The sequence below is a fragment of the Oncorhynchus nerka genome, linkage group LG28, assembly GCF_034236695.1.
Source record: "Oncorhynchus nerka isolate Pitt River linkage group LG28, Oner_Uvic_2.0, whole genome shotgun sequence".
NCBI classification, from domain to species: Eukaryota; Metazoa; Chordata; class Actinopteri; order Salmoniformes; family Salmonidae; genus Oncorhynchus; species Oncorhynchus nerka.
This window is the reverse complement of record NC_088423.1, coordinates 46234581-46257150: the sequence shown is the minus strand read 5'-3', so window position 1 is coordinate 46257150 and position 22570 is coordinate 46234581. Positions and strand designations below refer to the sequence as shown.

Genomic DNA, 22570 nt, shown 5'->3' with positions numbered 1-22570 from the left:
TGAAAAATGATCCTTTTCTTACTATCACCTGCAGTGGAACGTGTGGGCACAGCAACCATCCAACCTCAGGAGCCTGATCTGTCGCTACAGCAACAGGCATCCACTGACTAGCTCCACATTTCTAGGAGGTACAGAATACCAAGAAGCACACACAAGGGAGCTTGCTCGACACTCATCTCAAATGTGTTTCTCTAGTCTAGGAGGTTGAGATTCTGAGAAACAGCGACAGAAATCGATCACTCAATCTATGTTTGTGAGTCCATTGTCAAGTAGAAAGAAAGGTGATTATTAGATGTGATGGCTGTCTAATGGATGTAGACATTAATGGTGCCTGTCTCTTTAAGAGTTGGTCCTTGGCAGGTCTGTGCTGATAAGTGGGGAGGTGGATCCCTGCCTCTCTTTATTCTGCCTCTTGTTTCTCTGACAGGCTTTTTGATCAACAAACTCCTCCGTACTGCCTGCTCCTGAACGTGCTGCCTGCTCCTGAAAGTGCTGCCTGCTCCTGAACGTGTGTCTGTGTAGCTCTAACATGTGTTTTTTACTGTTTGTGAGAGCAAACCTACTCGCTCTATCCGAGGACTCTTATTCAGTGGTGAGGTGACCACCTTCAGCACAGGTGTGTAACATACGTACAGTGTGTGTGTGTGTGTGTGTGTGTCTATACAATTCTAGGTAATTTTAACCTTCTTTAGGCAATATATTGTATCGTTTAGCAAATAAACCACAATCAGAATTGCTGATTAGGGTTGTGGCATACAGTACATGAAAATGTGTGTGGGCACCTTGGTGAGTTATCTAATCTTGGTTAGATGGTGATTTTATGTTTATGCTAAATTGTGGCCTGCAATTTGCATATTTAAATTACATCTAGTTATCTTCTTGTTGTACTTAAAACTGAATTAAAAACATGTTTACCACAAACCTACATGGAAAACGCACATTTCAAGTACAGTAATGTAATAAGTAAGATCGCAATGACTGAATGAAACAAAACCAAGTGCATCCTTATTTTGATTCGACGCCAATTTTGATTGAATTCGACACAAAGTGGTGGAGAAGTCAATGACTGTTAGCCTTTGAACATCAACCTCGATGGTCTTGTTATGATTCAATTTACCATGTACGCAATATGGTCAACAATTATCAGTGTTGGATTTACAGTCAGTATTCTGAATACTGTGAGGGAGGTTCTTTCTGGATGTTTTATCCTAGACACTCCATTGGTGGTTCAGTGACATAAGGACGTACTTCCAAATAGCCTATCCCAAATAGCACTTCCAATAAAAGGTTAATTGTGAAGAAAAAATAGGATGGTGACAAGAATATCACAGGAGATCCTGAACTCACACCTCGGTGATTTCCTACAGACGCACCGTAAAGACAATCAGTCATTTACAGTCACCACAGCGATAGAGCAACATTTACCTAAGAATACTATATAGTGAGAACAGGAGCGGGTGAGGTGAAGTACGGGTAAAGTGTTTTGGATTCCTGTGATGGGAAAAATAGAATTTAATTCAGCAGTTGATCACAAAACATTTATGTTATAGCCAAAGGAGAAAAAGGGACAGAAGGTAGGTCTTAATCAAGATAGCTGCACTCAAGTATCTACTTCAAGCAGGTAACAGAGTCATCTTGTGGAAGGTCTATTGAAGTCGGACCTGTATCTGATTGATGAAGAGCCAGGCTGAGACGTGCTGCCTGCTGTTAGAATGTGTCCCCTGCTCTAGCTGTGAGCCCACAGGAAAAACCTCACATCTCTCTGCCAGACTCTATCAATATACTGAGAGAGATGGGCCCTATCCAAATCCCTGTGGGACACACATAGGGGACATGTCAAATGTATCTTCAGAAACGAGAGCAAGTGAGAAATGGAAGGATCTAATTGTCATAGATGTAGATGTTGTGTCAGAAAGGTCAGTACATGTTACATTTGACGTACACTACCGGTCCAAAGTTTTAGAACACCTACTCATTCAAGGGTTTTTCTTTATTTTTTTACTATTTTCCACATTGTAGAATAATAGTGAAGACATCAAAACTATGAAATAACACATACAGAATCATGTAGGAACCAAAGAAGTGTTAAACAAATTACAATATATAAAATAGTCAAAATACAGAAAAATACTTGAAAGAGTAGGTGTTCCAAAACTCGGTCGGTGAGATTTTTGTGAGTGTGGGAAACAAATCCATACGATTCAGTTGTTGGGTTTATATTTACATTTATCACATTCTTGTCAAGACTTGGGCCAGAAGAGACAGCGTACTTGATCATTGACATGGAATCCAGCGCATCAAAGACAATGGACTGTGGCTATTTAATGTGGCATGGGGAAATAGCCCTCCCATTATGGAATTAAAACTCCTCTTGGGTTTCCAGTTCAAAGCAGGGCCCGGCCTTCCGAGTGGCGCAGCCGTCTAAGGCACTGCACCGCAGTGCTTGAGGCATCACTACAGACCCGGGTTCAGTCCCGGTCTGTGTTGCAGCCGGCCGCAACCGGGAGACCCATGAGGTGGTGCACAATTGGCCCAGCATCATCCGGGTTAGGGGAGGGTTTGGCCGGCCGGGATGTCCTTGTCCCATTGCGCTCTAGCAGCTCCTGTGTTGGGCCGGGTGAACAGTGCGGCTGGCTTCCGGGTTAAGTGAGCAGTGCGTCAAGAAGCAGTGCGGCTTGGCAGGGTCATGTTTCAGAGGAAGTATGGCTCTCAACCTTCGCCTCTCCCGAGTCCGTACAGGAGTTGCAGTGGTGGGCAAGACTGTAACTGCCAATTGGATATCACGAAAAAAATTTAACGAGCAAAGGAGAGGAGATCTTCGTTTGGCCACCTCTCAGAGCAAAGGAGTGGAGATCTTCATTTGGCCACCTCTCAGAACAAAGGAGAGAGATCTTCATTTGGCCACCTCTCAGATCTTCATTTGGCCACCTCTCAGAACAAAGGAGAGGAGATCTTCATTTGGCCACCTCTCAGAACAAAGGAGAAGAGCTCTTCATTTGGCCACCTCTCAGGGCAAAGGAGAGGAGATCTTCATTTGGCCACCTCTCAGAGCAGAAGAGATCTTCATTTGGCCACCTCTTGAGATCTTCATTTGGCCACCTCTCAGAACAAAGGAGAGGAGATCTTTATTTGGCCACCTCTCAGAGCAGAAGAGATCTTCACCCCCTCCCCTCCCCTCCCCCTTAAAAAAAGACCTAGATGCACTATTGTAAAGTGGCTGTTCCACTGGATGTCATAAGGTGAAAGCACCAATTTGTAAGTCGCTCTGGATAAGAGCGTCTGCTAAATGACTTAAATGTAAATGTAAATGTAAAAAATAATAGGGCCCATGTTGGCTCTCATTAGCAGCTCACAAAGTTCCATTAGGCTATAGCGGGAACAGGGAAAGGGCCAGTTGTTGGCCAGCAGCCACATTCACAACGGCAATTCAATGGAATCCCAGAATGACAATTGGGAGATTACTGAGAAGTATATGAAAACTACAGCCAAGTGTAAGGCTGAAAGGTATAGCTCCCGACCCCTTGCTCTTAGTTTGCTCCATTCCAGGGACAGCTGGAAAGGTCAACTTGCCATTGCATAGAAAAGTGAGAACAGCACCTTCATCTGGATAAGACATTTAGATGGACCTGGATAGGGTCGAGTCGGCTGACTGCCAAGTGGATATCAAAAATGTAAGTTCAAGTGCTGTGTGGCGGCAATGCAAATGTGATATACCGGAGTCACTGCATACTCTAGCCATTTAAATGGTTTAGCAGACTGCTGTAAGCAAAGAGAACACGGTCACATGTCAGATAGGGAACTAATAGCAACGATACAACACGGTTGGAGGAGCAGGTTTATGCAGTAACCTTGGATGCAGTATCACTGCAATAATCTCAAGAAGACATAATGGTAAGTGGGTAGATTCGTATGTTGGGTGGCGCTGAGAGAGAGAGAGAGGTGGCACTGGAGTGATGTGGTCTTGTTGTAAATGTCCAGTATTAAAAATTCACACAATGTTGTAAATTATTGAGTGAGTGTCAGTTGCCTGTCGAGGTGATCGGGTTTCTTTCAGTTTGATCTTTGGAGGAGTTGGAGGAGTGTTTCAGCACTCCTGACTAACTCTTGACTAACAGCATGCTTAATTTTGAGACGGAGTAAGCAAAGCCCCTCTTCTGAGTTGATAGCTGTTTCTCTCCAGGACCAACACTTGTCCTTGAATGCCATCATGTCTGAGCTGATTTATAACTGGGACACCTGGTTAAGTGTCCTTTATCGAAACGATGACAGCAGAATAAGAGTTATGAGCCAAGATGTAATGAACCTGCAGGCCTCCTCGGCGGAATGTCTCACTCCTGTTTTGTAACCTTCGGAGACCCCTTTGTGGCCACAAAGCATGTTCACCTTATGGTAGAGTTGGGACGATAAACCGACACCGACCATAATGATCGCTTTTTGCAGGCATTTTGCTGATATCGTTCATTACGATAAGTAGCCTATACTAGAGAAGTGTGAACTTTGAAAGGAAACAAGTTTGCTAATATGGGTGATTGTTGATGGGGACAATTGATGGCTACGACCATCAAACTAGAAGTAGTGGTTTAAAGGATAAAAGCTGTGGTGCTCATTAATGTTGTAAACGTATCGTTCTATTTATCGTTATCGCATCAATTCGGACAATTTAGTGCGATATGTATTTTTGTCCATATCGCCCAGCTCTACCTTATGGTAGAGATTTATGTCATGCCAAAGATAGATGTCCCTTCATTCGAGTCCTGTGTATCGGCACAAGGTTAACCTCCTAAAGCCTAAGGAGGAATCTTCTGTGCTCCATTTCAGATCCCCTTTGCACCATGCCTCTGAGAGACTCAGTCACGCTGCTGCTCTGGAGTTGCTGCGTACTACTGCTTGTCCACCAATGCGAGGGTCAAGGTAAGGCATTTGCTGCATGTCAATCGGTGCTCTACATCCTATAGTACATACAGTGGGTTCCTGAAAAGGATTGACACCCTTGATGAAGATGAGCAAAAATGACTATGAAATAAATAATTGAAATACTGAGCTAAATTGTATGTAATGTTCCTACTAAGCTGCGCGTGGGCGCAGCTCACTGGGGACTGCCATGCAGAAGAAATATCAGGCCACGCAGAGAAGCACGAGATTGAACTTCCCTCAAATTTTTAGAGTTTCCACGTTAGTTAACACTCTCAACGTTGACCCTGGTTGCTCCTATGGGTCTCTCTGGATGGGAGCCTGTTAGATGACTGGATGGAATGTAAATGTTGTGCGGCTTTACTGCAGGTAGATTGTATGTTTTAATATTCAATCATTTAAAAAAAGCACACACACAAAAAAACTATATCAATGTTTAACTTTACTGTGGGAATTGTGATTGAATCAACGTTAAATGCAACATACCAAAAACAAAACGAACTATGCAAGACTTCCAGTAGTATGCAAAACTAACTATGCAAGAAAACATTTTGTAGGCAGAACGCATCGGAGAAGGATTCTATTTCATTGACAGGCACAACTCAGGCCTGTATTCTACACAGACCAGAGCGCCATAACCAATCAGAGCTGCAGTAGGCCTATAAGCAAATAGACCATAGCCATACAGTCAGCCACCAATTGTGCAAGTTCTCCCACTTAAAAAGATGAGAGAGGCCTGTAATTTTTATCATAGGTACACTTCAACTATGACAGACAAAATGAGAAAAGAAATCCAGAAAATCACATTGTAGGATTTTCAATGAATTTATTTGCAAATTATGGTGGAAAAAAAGTATTTGGTCACCTACAAACAAGCAAGAGTTCTGGCTCTCACAGACCTGTAACTTCTTCTTTAAGAGGCTCCTCTGTCCTCCATTCGTTACCTGTATTAATGGCACCTGTTTGAACTTGTTATCAGTATAAAAGACACCTGTCCACAACCTCAAACAGTCACACTCCAAACTCCACTATGGCCAAGACCAAAGAGATGTCAAAGGACACCAGAAACAAAATTGTAGACCTGCACCAGGCTGGGAAGACTGAATCTGCAATAGGTAAGCAGCTTGGTTTGAAGAAATCAACTGTGGGAGCAATTATTAGGAAATGGAAGACATAAAAGACCACTGATAATCTCCCTCGATCTGGGGCTCCACGCAAGATCTCACCCCCGTGGGGTCAAAATGATCACAAGAACGGTGAGCAAAAATCCCAGAACCACACGGGGGGACCTAGTGAATGAACTGCAGAGAGCTGGGACCAAAGTAACAAAGCCTGCCATCAGTAACACCCTACACCGCCAGGGACTCAAATCCTGCAGTGCCAGACGTGTCCCCCTGCTTAAGCCAGTACATGTCCAGGCCCGTCTGAAGTTTGCTAGAGAGCATTTGGATGAACCAGAAGACTATTGGGAGAATGTCATATGGTCAGATGAAACCAAAATATAACTTTTTGGTAAAAACTCAACTCGTTGTGTTTGGAGGAGTTGCATCCAAAGAACACCATTCCTACTGTGAAGCATGGGGGTGGAAACATCATGCTTTGGGGCTGTTTTTCTGCAAAGGGACCAGGACGACTGATCCGTGTAAAGGAAAGAATGAATGGGGCCATGTATCGTGAGATTTTGAGTGAAAACCTCCTTCCATCAGCAAGGGCATTGAAGATGAAACGTGGCTGGGTCTTTCAGCATGACAATGATCCCAAACACACCGGCCGGGCAAGGAAGGAGTGGCTTCGTAAGAAGCATTTCAAGGTCCTGGAGTGGCCTAGCCAATCTCCAGATCTCAACCCCATAGAAAGTCTTTGGAGGGAGTTGAAAGTCCGTGTTGCCCAGCAACAGCCCCAAAACATCACTGCTCTAGAGGAGATCTGCATGGAGAAATGGGCCAAAATACCAGCACCAGTGTGTGAAAACCTTGTGAAGACTTACAGAAAACGTTTGACCCCTGTCATTGCCAACAAAGGGTATATAACAAAGTATTGAGATAAACTTTTGTTATTGACCAAATACTTATTTTCCACCATAATTTGCAAATAAATTCATAAAAAATCCTACAATGTGAATTTCTGGATTTTTTCCCCTCATTTTGTCGGTCATAGTTGAAGTGTACCTGACGAAAATCACAGGCCTCTCTCATCTTTTTAAGTGGGAGAACTTGCACAATTGGTGGCTGACTAGATATTTTTTGCCCCACTGTATATGGATCTGTGCCATTCACTTTGAACTGGACTGTTTTTACAGCATGAGCGGTCATGAGTAGATGCACTTGTTTTGAGATCAAAACGAGAGGTAAATGTAGCGACGTGTGCACATTTGTACATATGTTCATATCCTTTGCTGGTTAGTGAGTTATTAGCCCAGTTATCGATCATTTGTTGTCCCCAATGGGGGAGTGATTGTTTCCTACAGGAGCACAAAACGTGTACATTTCTAGACAGCTTTGAAAAGTGAGTCAGGTAAAGAGTTGTAATTTTTATTTGATTCTTGTCTTAAAGGGGCAGTGTTGCATTTTGAGACAGACTTTAAGCTAAGTAGCCAATACGTAGAGGGTAGCATAAGTTGACTGATTCTCTGTAATAAGTGTATTTGGAATAATGATACATTTACTTTTTGTGAAGTGGGTTCTTGCATCAAACTACACAACATTTTCAGTCACCTCCTTGTTTGAAGGACAAGTGGATAAACATGTTAATGTCAAGCCCTGCATGTTTTTTTCAAATGCCTCATGGGCCTACATTGAACACCACACATTTGCTGCTACTGTAGGCTGAATGAAAGAACAGCTGTTCCCATGTTAAGGTGTTATGGGATGCATTGTTTCCATTGTTTTTGATGGTAGGCCACTCTGGTAGGCCTACATTATGATCAAATAGTCACAGTAGCCTACTTGACCACTGTTTTAACTTAAAGCAGGTACAACCTCAGTGTTCACAGTAAACGCGCCCAGAAGTTGCACAGAATATTAGCTCAGTGACAACATTTTTTTGAGAGAACATTGATTGTATGCTAAATCGATTGTCATTTGGCCAAAAAATTACAAAAACATATATCTCAAAAAGATAGGGGTCAAAATTAATCCCGTTTTCAATACCTTCAAATACCTCACTATCCTTTGTCTGCACTGTCCTCTTCAATTCAAACCACAGGTTTTCAACGGGTTTGAAGCCTGGGATGGCCATTGCAAAATGTTGATTTTGTGGCCAACTAACAATTTCTTTAGTATACAATATAGCTCAGTATTTGAATTAATTATTTTATCCAGTAATTTTTTTGCTCATCTTTATCAAGGATGTGAATAATTTCGGACCCCACGGAATATGTACTCCTAGACAGAGAGCCGTGGCAACTGTGCATGTGAGTGCATCTGATACTGTATGCTGGGTAACTATCAGGTTTAAGCCAAAGGATCAATACGATTTCTGCTGATAAAAGTAAACAAAACTCTGTCAAAAACATACATCAGAAGTAGTTTGATATAGAATTATTAAATACATTTTAAAAAACAAAACAAGCACACTTCATAATTTAGAAAAATAAAAACGTTGCGTGCAACAGCGAATGTGAACACTCAATAAAACATTGTTTAAAGCATGAAGTACAGAGATTCTTAACTGCATTTCAATTTAAACTTTGAACATTGCTGTCTGTGCATGAAGAATCATGTTCTTGAGTCAGTCATAATCTTCCCTCAGTACGGAGCGCAATATCACAAACAGAGATGCTTTTTCTCTCCTCCCTTCGCTGTGAAATTCCTGTCTGGTTAAAGAATGTGATTAATTTTTGCGTCACCCCCTGGGGTGAGAAGGGAAGCCATGATGTGGTAGGAGGCATTGTGACAAAAGGTGTGACACGTGTGTCAGAAGACAGGAATGCCCTCTGTGTTACAGCAGTCGTCAATAGCCATTGGTTTTGCATTAAGGATAAAGGGTCATAGAGCCTATCCTGGCCTGTCTACGTCTTCAAGCCTCGCCAAGAGCCTCGGGGCCATGGGATAAGGCAGTTGATGCTCCCTGCTCGGCCGTCCTACCTAAATATTTTTCTAGCGGCACAAGCAGCTGGAGTGGATACAGAGATTGAATGATCCTTAATTTCTCAAGGATCTGGTTACAATTCTCTCAGCTCCTTCAGACGCTGGTGCCCCCTCGCACGTCTCTCCTCACCCCCTTCCTCCTTAATCTGGACTTGAGCACACGTGCGCGTGGGCGGGCGGCCGGCACGCGGCCCGTCTTGGGATCAAAATGGAGAAAACCAAAACCTGTGCTGCGTGTACAACTGGCACCAAAGCACTTGCTGAGGCATGAGCAGGGGAGGATGGGGGGGGATAAAGTTTCATGGCCAGAAGTAAATTTAGATCCCTCTGGTTTTAACATGAAGAGACTCCGTGAGGCCCGGTGTGTAAAGTACCCCTCCAGAAGAGCACTGGGCAGCTTGCAGGCCCTGAGGGCCAGACTGGGGAAGAAAACAGCACCTGTCCCCCCATGATTAGATGGTAAATCAGAAGCTCTTAAAGAACACTGCTCCAAACAAAGGACAGTGTGTTTAACAGTTGGTGGTCCAGTCATTATTTCCCATGATTATCTGGTGATACATAAGCTGGTGACAAGGCCCTGGTCCAAAGCCTGGATACATACGATATCACCACCCAGCATTCTATGAATGACAAGTTGACAACTTAATAAGTTACTACAATACTATAGTATACTGCATATACACAGTTGTCATTGTTAATATTCTGGCAATATTTATACTGTTTAAAAAACGTGTTATCTTGCTCAATAATCAATCAGCTGGGGGACTTCTTACTGATTAGTTTAGGACTATTTTCCCTGATTCCAAGTGTCCCGGGATGTTTTCTGTTGCTGATTCTGAGCCCTGGGTCTAGTTGGGGCATGTGTGTCTTCATGGTTCCAGTCTTAGCAGAGCTGGAGGGAACCTACTACAAACACACAAAGCCTACCACAGGGACAGGGAATGGGGCTGACCAGACAGGCTTCCCTGGCAGACAGTGGATGGGACTAGTCTTCTCTGACTTGCTGCAGGGCCAGCAGCAGGAATGTACTTTCCTGGACCTCTGAGAGCAGGCTGACTTGTCTCATCAGTCTGTCCACACTCAGCAGTGATCAGACGGCTGTTTGTCCGTCTACCCTGGCATGCTCATTCCCTCCCTACGGACATGTGCATGATATGTGCAGTATGGCTACTCAAGCCTTTGGCGCACGCCCATCCAGCATACTCCTTCTCCTCTCTGTCCCTCTCACTCTTCTCACTCATTGTGATGCTCACTGTGGTCCAACTCAAACTGCAGGCTAGTTCCACTTCCATCCCCTTCAATTCTCAATATGTCTTTCTTCCTACCAGATATAACACCCTTCACACAGCGCTTCAAGAGCCTTTGAAGTTTACTCTAATAAACCATGCAGAAAAAAGTTGGAAAAAGAAAAGGGCCTCCATGCAACTTTACCACTAGGGATGAGAAATGACAGAAATATTCTCTCATCTAAACCTGAGGCACTGGCAGCATGGGGTAAATAGCACCTGAAGGATTGTTGATGGTGTGTACTGTGACATCCTCCATGCCATTTAATGATGCCGTACAGAACAAGCAAGTGGCTGGATCAGGGCCCAATTAAATTGTTCTTGCTTTGCGTACACAGTAGCATTTTAACATATTTCTTTCCGGTGGTCATATAAAATTGCAAAACGTTCCTAGATAGACACGGATATATAATGGCAGGTTTAATTAAATTCAGCCTTAAGTCATATAAGATGCGACAAGTATGTTGTTATATTCAACGAAACATGCTTTTAAAAAGAGCCGTTTCATTTTTGCATGTCAAAAACAGATATTAGGTCTCTGAAAATAACAGCTTACTGCAATATTCCCATTGTCTGTGGGATTTTTAATATATTTTTTTTTATAGCTTCCCCGTTTAGAATACATGAGCTAACGCATTTCATTGTTCAAGGTCCGCTTTGTTGCCACGGACACAGGGCTTACTGCAGCCAACTGTCGTGTTGTTCATGGAAAATGCCTGCAATTCCACATCAATATAATGACTTTCTGCAGCATTGCATGCATTCACAACTGAAGGATATCTCAATTGTCTTGTGGTACATATAACTGCCAAAGCTACACTATTCTAAATGTTGAGATGTGAAGATGCAACAATGATAAGAAACATAGTCAGTTGAGCTGAGAAACTAAACAGACTAGGCTAACAGACTAGGCTATACGAGAAAATGTACTATTGTATATCAAAGAAAGAATTTGTATAAATTACTGCTCAGGTCACAAAGAGAATAGCTGTTTTACTGTAAAAACTCTGCTCTACAAATCTCTCTGTATAGTGACAGGTTTCGGGTACAGTACTACAGGGTGGGAGGTGAGACAAGGAGTGATTGTGAATTCCAGTGGTGTTTGGGCAGAGTTTGTGCGGGCGGAGACATGACTGTACAGCATTCCTCTCTTCCCACCACACGCGCTCCCCTCGTGCGGCTCACCGCTACCACACGCACCCCACACACCCTACCTGGCAAGCCCCCATTATTTACTATAGCCAAGTACAGACAGTACATAGGTATGCCTAAGGCCGGCCAAATCGACTAGTAACAACAGCTGATGACAATAAGAGATGAATCACATAATCCCTTTAGTAGTAAATGCTTGCCAGTTCATGGGGATGTTTAATAACTCAGCGATGAAGCTTCAGTTACCTTTCTGAAACCAATAGCATATAAATCATAGTCAGATACAATCGTATAAAACCCCAAGTGAAATCAAAGTGTGTGACTCATCATGTGGGCATTCGTCTATCCTCGTCCCCACTCCCAAGGTTTCAAGTTTCATTAGTCGAATGTACAGGATACACATGGTAAACAATGTCCCAACGAAGTGCTTATTGTAGGTTCCTTCTCGACAATGCAGCGACAATAAGACATAATAAAAGATAAGAATACAAAACATGAAGTAAACGGCTCAGTAGAATAGAAGAAACATTTTTAGCGTAAGTAGAATACAGGAAGGCACAATTTACAGTGCAATATTGACCTGTATCAGGGATGAGGGGATTGGGGGGAAAGCGTTTAAATTGAACTGTATTAGAAAGAGTAAATGAGTGGGTGTGTGCGTGTGTGAGTGCATGAACAGCTCATAGCTGGGATGATGCTGCAGGACTTCCTCAGGACTTCCTCAGGACTTCCTCAGGCACTGTTTCAAGTATATGTCCCGGATGGGTGGGTAAACGGCCCCAGTGATGTACTGGGCTGTCTTCACTACTCGCTGGAGGTCCTTGCGGTCGTGGACGAAGCAATTCCTGTACCAGGCCATGATGCAACTGGTGAGGAGGCTCTGGATAGTGCAGCGGTAATACTTGGAGAGGACCCAGGGTAGCATTCCGAATTTCTTCAGCAGTCTGAGGAAGCAGAGGCGCTGTTGCGCCCTCTTGACTAGAGTGGTGGTGTTGATGGTCCATGTCAAGTCATCGGTGACGTGGACACCAAGGAACTTAAAACTGCTGACACTCTCTACTGCAGTCCCGTGGATGTGGATCGGACGTGTTCCCTCCTCTGCTTCCCGAAGGCAAAAATCTATTCCTTTGTTTTGCTGATGTTGAGGAAGAGGTTGATGTCCTGGCACCATAATGCTAGTTCACTTACCTCATCCAGCTCGTCGTTGTAGGTTATCAGGCCTACAACCGCGGTGTCGTCAGCAAACTTGATGATGAAGTTGGCGTCGTGCAAAGCCACACAGCCGTGGGTCAACAGGGAGTACAGCAAAGAACTGAGGACACACCCCTGGAGAGTCAATGAGAAGAAGGTATTGTCAAGATGGCGCCGACGTAGAGAAGGGCGAGATCATACGAGTTCCAACCCATCGTTGCTATTTAGTGACTTTTTTCATGTTAATCTTTGTTTTTTGTGTGCAGAAAGTTCATACTATTATCAAATATGACGCCAAGCACTTCTGGACATCAGATCGACAGTTACTAACCTCGATTTTGACTTCAAATCCGAAATGGGTCCTTGGTGCCCTCCAGCCAGTGTCTACACTCCTCTAATGCCAACTTCGACGCCAGGAGCTCCCGATCGCTAGGTCCCCTCTGCAGGAGACAGTTTCTTTGAGGAATATGCACATGGATACCTTGTCGTTTGGACAGGACGGCCCCCAGGCCCACTTCTGAAGAGTCCACCTCCACCACGAATGGCAGCATAGGTCCTGGGTGTTTGAGCAACGGGTGAAACGTTCCTTCAGTAGGTGGAAGGCTTCGTTGGCTGCAGAACTCCACCCCAACTTATGGGGACCACCCTTGAGGAGCGAGGCAAGAGGATAGAGCTATAGGCGATAGAGCTAAAGTTATTGATGAAACGGCGGCAGAAGTTGGCAAACCCCAAAAACCGTTGTAACCCCTTTATGGTGGTTGGGACTGGCCATGCTCTGACAGCATCTACCTTTTTACCGTCCATCATCACTCCTTATGGGCTGATCTGGTAACACAGAAAGGAGACAGCTTCCTGATGGAATTGACACTTCTTTGCTTCAACATATAGTTGGTTAGTATACCAGCGAGGTCGAGAACCGGAGTGAGGGAGCGGGAGTAGACGTGACAGTATGAAACATTTCTGGGATCTTTTATTTCAGCTCATGAAACATGATACCAACACTTTACATGTTGAGTTTATATTTTTGTTCAGTGTAAATATATGTATAAACCTGATGGTTTGAGCCCTGAATGCTGATTGGCTGACAGCCATGGCATATCAGACCGTATCCCATGGGTATGACAAAACATTTATTTTTACTGCTATAATTACGTTGGTAACCATTTTATAATAGCAATAAGACACCACAGAAGTTTGTTTTATATCAAATCAAATTTTATTAGTCACATGCGCCGAACACAACTTACTTACAAGCCCCTAACCAACAATGCAGTTAAAAAAAATGCCTTAAGAATAAGAAATAAAAGTAACAAATAATTAAAGAGCAGCAATAACAATAGCGAGACTATATACAGGGGGGTAGCGGTACAGACTCAATGTCTGTACCGGGCATCGGTTAGTTGAGGTAATATGTACATGTAGGTACAGTTATTAAAGTGACTATGCATTGATGATAACAACAGAGAGTAGCAGCGGTGTAAAAGAGGGAAGGGGGAAGGCAATGCAAATAGTCTGGGTAGCCATTTGATTAGGTGTTCAGGAGTCTTATAGCTTGGGGGTAGAAGCTGTTTAGAAGACTCTTGGACCTAGACTTGGCACTCCGGTACCGCTTGCCATGCGGTAGCAGAGAGAACAGTCGATGACTAGGATGGCTGGAGTCTTTGACAATTTTTTGGGCCTTCCTCTGACACCGCCTGGTATAGAGGTCCCGGATGGCAGGAAACTTGTCCCCAGTGATGTACTGGGCCGTTCGTTCTACTCTCTGTAGTGCCTTGCGGTCGGAGGCCGAGCAGTTGCCATACCAGGCAGTGATGCAACCAGTCAGGATGCTCTCGATGGTGCAGCTTCAGAACTTTTTGAGGATCTGAGAACCCATGCCAAATCTTTTCAGTCTCCTGAGGGGGAATATGTTTTGTTGTGCCCTCTTCACGACTGTCTTGGTGTGCTTGGACCATGTTAGTTTGTTGGTGATGTGGACACCAAGGAACTTGAAGCTCTCAACCTGCTCCACTACAGCCCCGTCGATGAGAATGGGGGAGTACTCAGTCCTCTTTTTCCTGTAATCCACAATCATCTTTGTCTTGGATCACGTTCAGGGAGAGGTTGTTGTCCTGGCACCACACAGCAAGGTCTCTGACCTCCTCTCTATAGGCTGTCTCGTCGTTGTCGGTGATCAGACCTACCACTGTTGTGTCATTGGCAAACTTCATGATGGTGTTGGAGTCATGCCTGGCCGTGCAGTCATGAGTGAACAGGGAGTACAGGAGGGGACCCTGTGTTGAGGATCAGTGTGGCGGATGTGTTGTTACCTACCTCACCACCTGGGGGCAGCCCAGTTGCCCAGTTGCAGAGGGAGGTGTTTAGTCCCATGGTCCTTAGCTTATTGATGAGCTTTGAGGCACTATGGTGTTGAACACTGAGCTGTAGTCAATGAATAGCATTCTCACATAGGTGTTCCTTTTGTCCAGGTGGGAAAGGGCATTGTGGAGTGTAATAGAGATAGTATGATCTGTGGATCTGTTGGGGCGGTATGCAATACGGCCAATATACCACAGCTAAGGGCTGTATCCATGCACTCCGCGTTGCATCGTGTCATGCGTTAAGAACAACCCTTAGCCGTGGTATATTGGCCATATAACACACCCACGTGTGTCTTACTGCTTAAATATACACAATATTTTGTTGCAACCCTTTTGCCCTCAGAACAGCCTCAATTCATTGGGGCATGGACTCTAGAAAGTGTTGAAAACGTTCCACAGGGATGCTGGCCCATGTTGGCTGGATGTCCTTTTGGTGGTGGACCAGAAACTGTTCATTGTGAAAAACCCAGCAGCGTTGCAGTTCTTGACACACTCAAACTGGTTCACCTGGCACCTACTACCCTACCTCATTCAAAGGCAAATCTTTTGTCTTGCCCATTCACCCTCTGAAGGGCACACACATTTAAAAAAATGTTGTCCATTAAAATAAGATCAAATTGATCAGAAATACAGTGTAGACATTGTTAATGTTGTAAATGACTATTGTAGCTGGAAACGGCAGATTGTTTTATGGAATATCTACATAGGCGTACATAGGCCCATTATCAGTGTTCCAATGGCACGTTGTGTTAGCTAATCCAAGTTTATCATTTTAAAAGGCTAATTGATCATTAGAAAACCCTTTTGCAATCATGTTAGCACAGCTGAAAATGTTTCTGATTAAAGAAACAATAAAACTGGCCTTCTTTAGACTAATTGAGTATGATGGAGCATCAGCATTTGTGGGTTCGATTACAGGCTCAAAAATGGCTAGAAACAAAGAACTTTCTTCTGAAACTCTTTAGTCTATTCTTGTTCTGTTCTTGTTCTGAGAAATGAAGGCTATTCCATGTGAGAAATTGCCAAGAAACTGAAGATCTTGTACAATGCTGTGTTCTACTCCATTCACAGAACAGCACAAACTGGCCCTAACCAGAAAAGAAAGAGGAGTTTGAGGCCCCGGTGCACAACTGAGCAAGAGGAGCTTCATTAAATAGTACCCGCAAAACACCAGTCTCAACATCAACAGTGAAGAGGCGACTCCGGGATGGTGGCCCTCTAGGCAGAGTTCCTATGTCCAGTGTCTGTGTTCTTTTGCACATCTTAATATTTTATTTTTATTGGCCAGTCTGAGATATGGATTTTTCTTTGCAACTCTGCCTAGAAGGCCAGCATCCCGGAGTCGCCTCTTCACTGTTGACGTTGGTGTTTTGCGGGTACTATTTCCAGCTACAATAGTCATTTACAACATGAACAATGTCTACACTGTATTTCTGATCAATTTGATTTTAATAGACAGAAAAAAAGTGCTTTTCTTTCAAAAACAAGGACATTTCTAAGTGATATATACACACACACACACACCGCGGTCGGTGCCATTTAAGATGGAGGACCATTTTTTCCCCTCATGAACATGGCCTTATTTCTATCACAACATATTGGATGACTGTCATTCATATTCCTTTCACCCGGTTCAATGTAAACCCAGTTCAATGTATACGATATTGTTCAAAAGTTTGGAGTCACTTAGAAATGTCCTTGTTTTTGAAAGAAAAGCACATTTTTTTGTCTATTAAAATAACAACAAATTGATCAGAAATACAGTTGGGGGGGGCAGGTAGCCTAGTGGTTAGAGCGTTGGACTGGTAAACGAAAGGTTGCAAAACGAATCCCCGAGCTGACAAGGTAAAATAACTGACTTGCCTAGTTAAATAAACGTTAACAAATACAGAAGATAGGACTATTTGGTAAAAGACCAAGTCCATATTATGGCAAGAACAGCTCAAAAAAGCAAAGAGAAACAACAGTCCATCATTATTGTAAGACATGAAGGTCAGTCAATCCGGAACATTTCAAGAACTTTGAAAGTTTCCTCAAGTGCAGTCGCAAAAACCATCAAGCACTATGAGGAAACTGGCTCTCATGGCTCTCCGCCACAGGAAAGGAAGACCCAGAGTTACCTCTGCTGCAGAGGATAAGTTCATTAGAGGTACCAGTCTCAGAAATTGCAGCCCAAATAAATGCTTCACAGAGTTTAAGTAACAGACACATCTCAACATCAACTGTTCAGAGGAGACTGCGTGAATCAGGCCTTCGTGGTCGAATTGCTGCAAAGAAAGCACTACTAAAGGACACCAATAATAAGAAGAGACTTGTTTGAGACAAGAAACAAGAGTCCTTTGGTCTGGAGTCCAAATTGGAGAGTTTTGGTTCCAACCGCCGTGTCTTTGTGAGACGCAGAGTTGGTGAACGGATGATCTCTGCATGTGTGGTTCCCAACATGAAGCATGGAGGAGGAGGTGTGATGGTGCTTTTCTGGTGACACTGTCAGTGATTTATTTAGAATTCAAGGCACACTTAACCAGCATGGCTATCAGAGCATTCTGCAGCGATACGCCACCCCATCTGGTTTGCACTTAGTGGGACTATCATTTTTTTCCAACAGGACAATGACCCAACACACCTCCAGGCTATGTAAGGGCTATTTGACCAAGAAGGAGAGTGATGGAGTGCTGCATCAGATGACCTGGCCTCCACAATCACCCGACCTCAACCCAATTGAGATGGTTTGGGATGAGTTGGACCGCAGAGTGACGGAAAAGCAACCAAAAAGTGCTCAGCACATGTGGGAACTCCTTCAAGAGTGTTGGAAAATAATTCCAGGTGAAGCTGGTTGAGAGAATGCCAAGAGTGTGCAAAGCGGTCATCAATGCAAAGGGTGGCTACTTTGAAGAATCTCACATATAAAATATATTTACATTTGTTTAACACTTTTTTGGTTACTACATGATTCCATATGCGTTATTTGATGTCTTCCCTATTATTCTACAATGTAGAAAATAGTCAAAATAAAGAAAAACCCTTGAATGAGTAGGTGTGTCCAAACTTTTGACTGGTACTGTACATACAAACACACAACAAAAATGTTTTAAAAAATGCTTAGGCGGCCCGGCTAAGCATTTCAACGGCAGAAAAATCCATGATGTAAGGAAACACCACACACGTGGACAACCGTCTGCCTAGGGTTGGAGGTCATAGTGCCATTAACATCCCATCGAGCCCCGAAATCCCTCAAATACACAAAACGGCTGTCATACAGACATGCTTATATTCTGACTTGACAATTACTGAACCACCAGTATACTTCTCAGCAATTGTGGTAGAATTGTGAGGAATAAACTCCCTGAATTAAAACATTATGTCGACCTGCATACATCACAAATACTGTTTCAAATACAGCACTGTCACGATCCCAATGAAGCTTTATAGTGCATAACATTTTGTTGTTTCCAACTTGCTGCTGGAGGAATAAAGCTGTGGGGTATATACTGACAAAAAGTTGAAATATTACAGATAAGGAACATTCATCTGTTCAATGAATAGGCATATCTACTTAATGACAACTATTATGTCTGAATGTCAGGGAATTACTGGTGAATCTTGGATCTGTCTCTGAAGCAAGTGTTTGCTTTCTCTTACAGCTCTAAATTGCACGTGTAATGTGACCAACAGTCGGTGTGAGGAGAATGCGGTGTGCAGGTGAGGTGAAACACGACGCTGAACAACATCGGAACAGTGATATGCATCTTACGAAAGCATGTTTCTAAAAATATATATTTGAATATGTTGACAGGGTAAAAGATGGTGCACTGGTAGTGATGACTCCATCGTATTTCAGATATGAATATGTTAACTATGTCAAGCATACAGTATATGACAATACCCTGCTGTGGACAGCTTGGCTGTCGAGACGTTGTTATTCAATTATTGCATCCGAGTTCCTAGAGTGTACGGTTCTCTTTTTCTTGCTCAAGCATATATGACAAACCTATAAAGCCATCATTCAGGCCCACAATTTTCTGGTGTCAAGCCTATGTCCTTATCACTCTCTAGAGAAGGTCACACTCAGAATATATGAGTATTTCTACGAAATAACAGATCAAGTACCGTACAGAGCAAGGCATTGCAGAAGTTGTTTTGTTAAGTATGGGCGCCCTCCTGTGTCCATCGTGGAGCGGCTCCACATTATTTGATAATGCCACTGTATATAAGAGTATATCTCCCTTATCATGAGGCTTGTGTCGGCTACGGAGTTGAGAGCTGATCTAATTGGCTGCGCTGTATTCCAGCTGTGACCCGGGTTGGGAGGGGCAGCAGTGCGACGTCTGTGTGAGAATGCCAGGCTGTGTCCATGGATCATGTCACCAACCCTGGCAATGCACATGCGAGCCTGGATGGACGGGACGCTTCTGCGACAAAGGTGACAGAAAACATTTGTATGTATCCGACAATCATAATCTTATTTGTTGAGTGAGTGGTAGCGCAGTACTTATTCACCACTTCTCTCCTCTGCTTCAGATATCCATGTGTGCACAAATGAGGCACCTTGCCAGAACGGTGCCACTTGTTACACAAACATTTCAGGGGAATACTCCTGCCTCTGCCCCAATGGATTTTACGGGAGGAACTGTGAGCACAAGACAGGACCCTGTCATAAGATCGGCAAGTGAGTTCAATTACCAACACACCAGAAAACAATCTATGGAACAATTTTCTCTCAGGCCTCTACTGCTTCTGTCTTAATCAAAGCAAATCACCGTGAACAGCAAGTTCAATCCCAACCAGTGGCTCAAAATACGTGTATAGAAATTAGTGGACATTTCAGACTATCACACAGGAAACTAGCTGCACTGTGTGTGTGAATTTCGATTATCAGTATTTCTCTCAGAGCCTGTTCGATGTGTGTGTTAGTGTGTGTGTTTTGACTGTGGCATCCCAGCCGGTCCCCTGATGGCAGTCAAACACATGCAGACTGGCTTTTGGCTGTGTAGCAGCCTGTTCAATTTGTATCCACTGGAGAGCAATCATGTGAGTTTATGGGCTCATTGTCGGCCAAGTGAGTGGCCTCTAGTACTAACAAACACATTGTAGCAAGTTATCTACACTACAGCCTCCATGGAGTCCCCAAATCACTGGCTAAGCGGTTACCAGGGAAACCATGCAGGCCAAAGGGACAGACTCTGGGGTAGCTTTGTCTTAAGGTGCCAAATCAATGCCTGATTGAATGTAAACAGTAATCATCACAGAGTAAGCGCCACACATTTACTTACAAATCAGTTGGAGGTCAGGTCCATATGAAAAGGCTTGCATTGAGGAATCAATTCAGCATTGAAAATCTATTCAGTTATTCAGAACATTCCCTCTGGGTTTTTAGTGCTTCTGTCTTTATTTTTCAGGTCTCCATGTAAGAATAGAGGGCAATGTGAGGACAGTAGCGGCTATGCACCAGAACTCTCCTGCCGCTGCCTGGCAGGCTTCAGTGGGCCGCGCTGCGAGACCAACATGGACGACTGCCTGATGCGTCCCTGTGCCAATGGTGCCACCTGCCTGGATGGCATCAACCGCTTCTCCTGTCTCTGTCCCGAGGGCTTCACGGGCCGGTTCTGCACCATCAACCTCGATGACTGTGCCAGTCAGCCCTGCCTCAACGGAGGGCGCTGCCTGGACCGCGCCAGCACCTTCCACTGCCTCTGCAAAGCTGGGTTCACTGGCAGGACCTGCGAGGTTCCCCTACGGAGCCCAGAGAGCCAATCACCCATCAGGAGCTCCCATGGCTGGGCTGGGGGAGGAGAGGGCTGGGGCAGGGTGACTCAGGCCAGGCCAGACCAGATCACAACAGGGGGGAACCATTCTCAGGGCAGCAGTAACAGTAATAGTGGAGACAGGCTGCTGAAGATCTCTGTGAAGGAGGTGGTGACCCAGTGGGGGTCGTCTGGCCTGTCAGAGGTGCAGCTCATCACCTTGCTGGTGCTGGGGGGTATGACGCTGGGCGTGGTGGCTCTCACAGCTAGCCTGGTGCTGAGGGGGCATTGGCAGGACCGCTGTGCCAGCTGCCGGTGCGGTCCCATCCTCCGCCTGCACCCGGTGCGACACATAGACTGCCAGCCGACCCCGCAGAGCCACCTAGTCACAGTGGAGCAGGAGTGTAAGATCAGCTTCCTGCACACGCCCACGGCCCCCGAACTGGAGAAGAAGAAACTGAACACTGAGGTGATTTAGACTAGATTTACCATCTCCATAGCCCTGAACACAGGACAGGAGCAGAGAACAGACTGCTTTCAGCAGAGGGAAAGCCATGCTCTAAATCCCAGCCCTGCCTGCATGACTGACAGTACTGACAGTCAAAATACCGACAACATACCAATCTAGGTATCGATACCTAGAAAGACGCAGGACCAAGAAGAGACCAGTGGGTATGTTCAAGGAGAAATGGTAGGAGAATGTGTTTGACACTCCTAACAAAAAGAGCATAGTCCTAATATGACGGATTATTGCTTGACCACAGGGGTAAGAGGTGCATAACGATAAAATATACTCAAGTTTTTTGGTGACTTTTGTCACGGACAATTAATGTGTAATTTGTCCATTCTCAAAATCTGCTGTTGCGGTTACTTGGCATGAACTGCATGTAAGATAGACGAACTGACAGACAGCTTTGGAATGTTAGCCGAGACAATGCCCTTGCCATGTCAACCAAATTGGTGTACCGGTATTTGTCAATGCTGTTGTAGTCACAATATTAGGCCAAAATGTTAGACTTGAATGCAGATGTGCAATCCTGCCCATTTACAGTGGGGAGAACAAGTATTTGATACACTGCCGATTTTGCAGGTTTTCCTACTTACAAAGCATGTAGAGGTTTGTAATTTTTATCATAGGTACACTTCAACTGTGAGAGAAGGAATCTAAAGCAAAAATCCAGAAAATCACATTGTATGATTTTTAAGTAAACACGTAGCATTTTATTGCATGACATAAGTATTTGATACATCAGAAAAGCAGAACTTAATATTTGGTGCAGAAACTTTTGTTTGCAATTACAGAGATCATATGTTTCCTGTAGTTCTTGACCAGGTTTGCACACACTGCAGCAGGGATTTTGGCCCACTCCTCCATGACAGACCTTCAGGTTTCGGGGCTGTCGCTGGGCAATACGGACTTTCAGCTGCCTCCAAAGATTTTCTATTGGGTTCAGGTCTGGAGACTGGCTAGGCAACTCCAGGACCTTGAGATGCTCCTTACGGAGCCACTTCTTAGTTGCCCTGGCTGTGTGTTTCGGGTCGTTGTCATGCTGGAAGACCCAGCCACGACCCATCTTCAATGCTCTTACTGAGGGAAGGAGGTTGATCAAGATCTCGCGATACATGGCCCCATCCATCCTCCCCTCAATACGGTGGCAGTCGTCCTGTCCCCTTTGCTGAAAAGCATCCCCAAAGAATGATATTTCCACCTCCATGCTTCACAGTTGGGATGGTGTTCTTGGGGTTGTACTCATCCTTCTTCTTCCTCCAAACACGGCGAGTGGAGATTAGACCAAAAAGCTCTATTTATGTCTCATCAGACCTCATGACCTTCTCCCATT

General features: G+C 44.3%; 1 protein-coding gene across 1 annotated transcript; it reads left to right on the top strand.

The window, feature by feature from the left end:
- The first annotated feature begins 454 nt into the window (after positions 1 to 454).
- On the top strand, positions 455 to 21845 carry LOC115112707 (protein delta homolog 2-like). The gene is given in 7 exon segments (XM_029639733.2): positions 455 to 554; positions 557 to 616; positions 4819 to 4911; positions 18630 to 18687; positions 19278 to 19408; positions 19507 to 19654; positions 20385 to 21845. Coding segments are annotated over 7 exon segments (1338 nt in total). The 5' UTR covers positions 455 to 529; the 3' UTR covers positions 21208 to 21845.
- Positions 21846 to 22570: the final 725 nt, after the last annotated feature.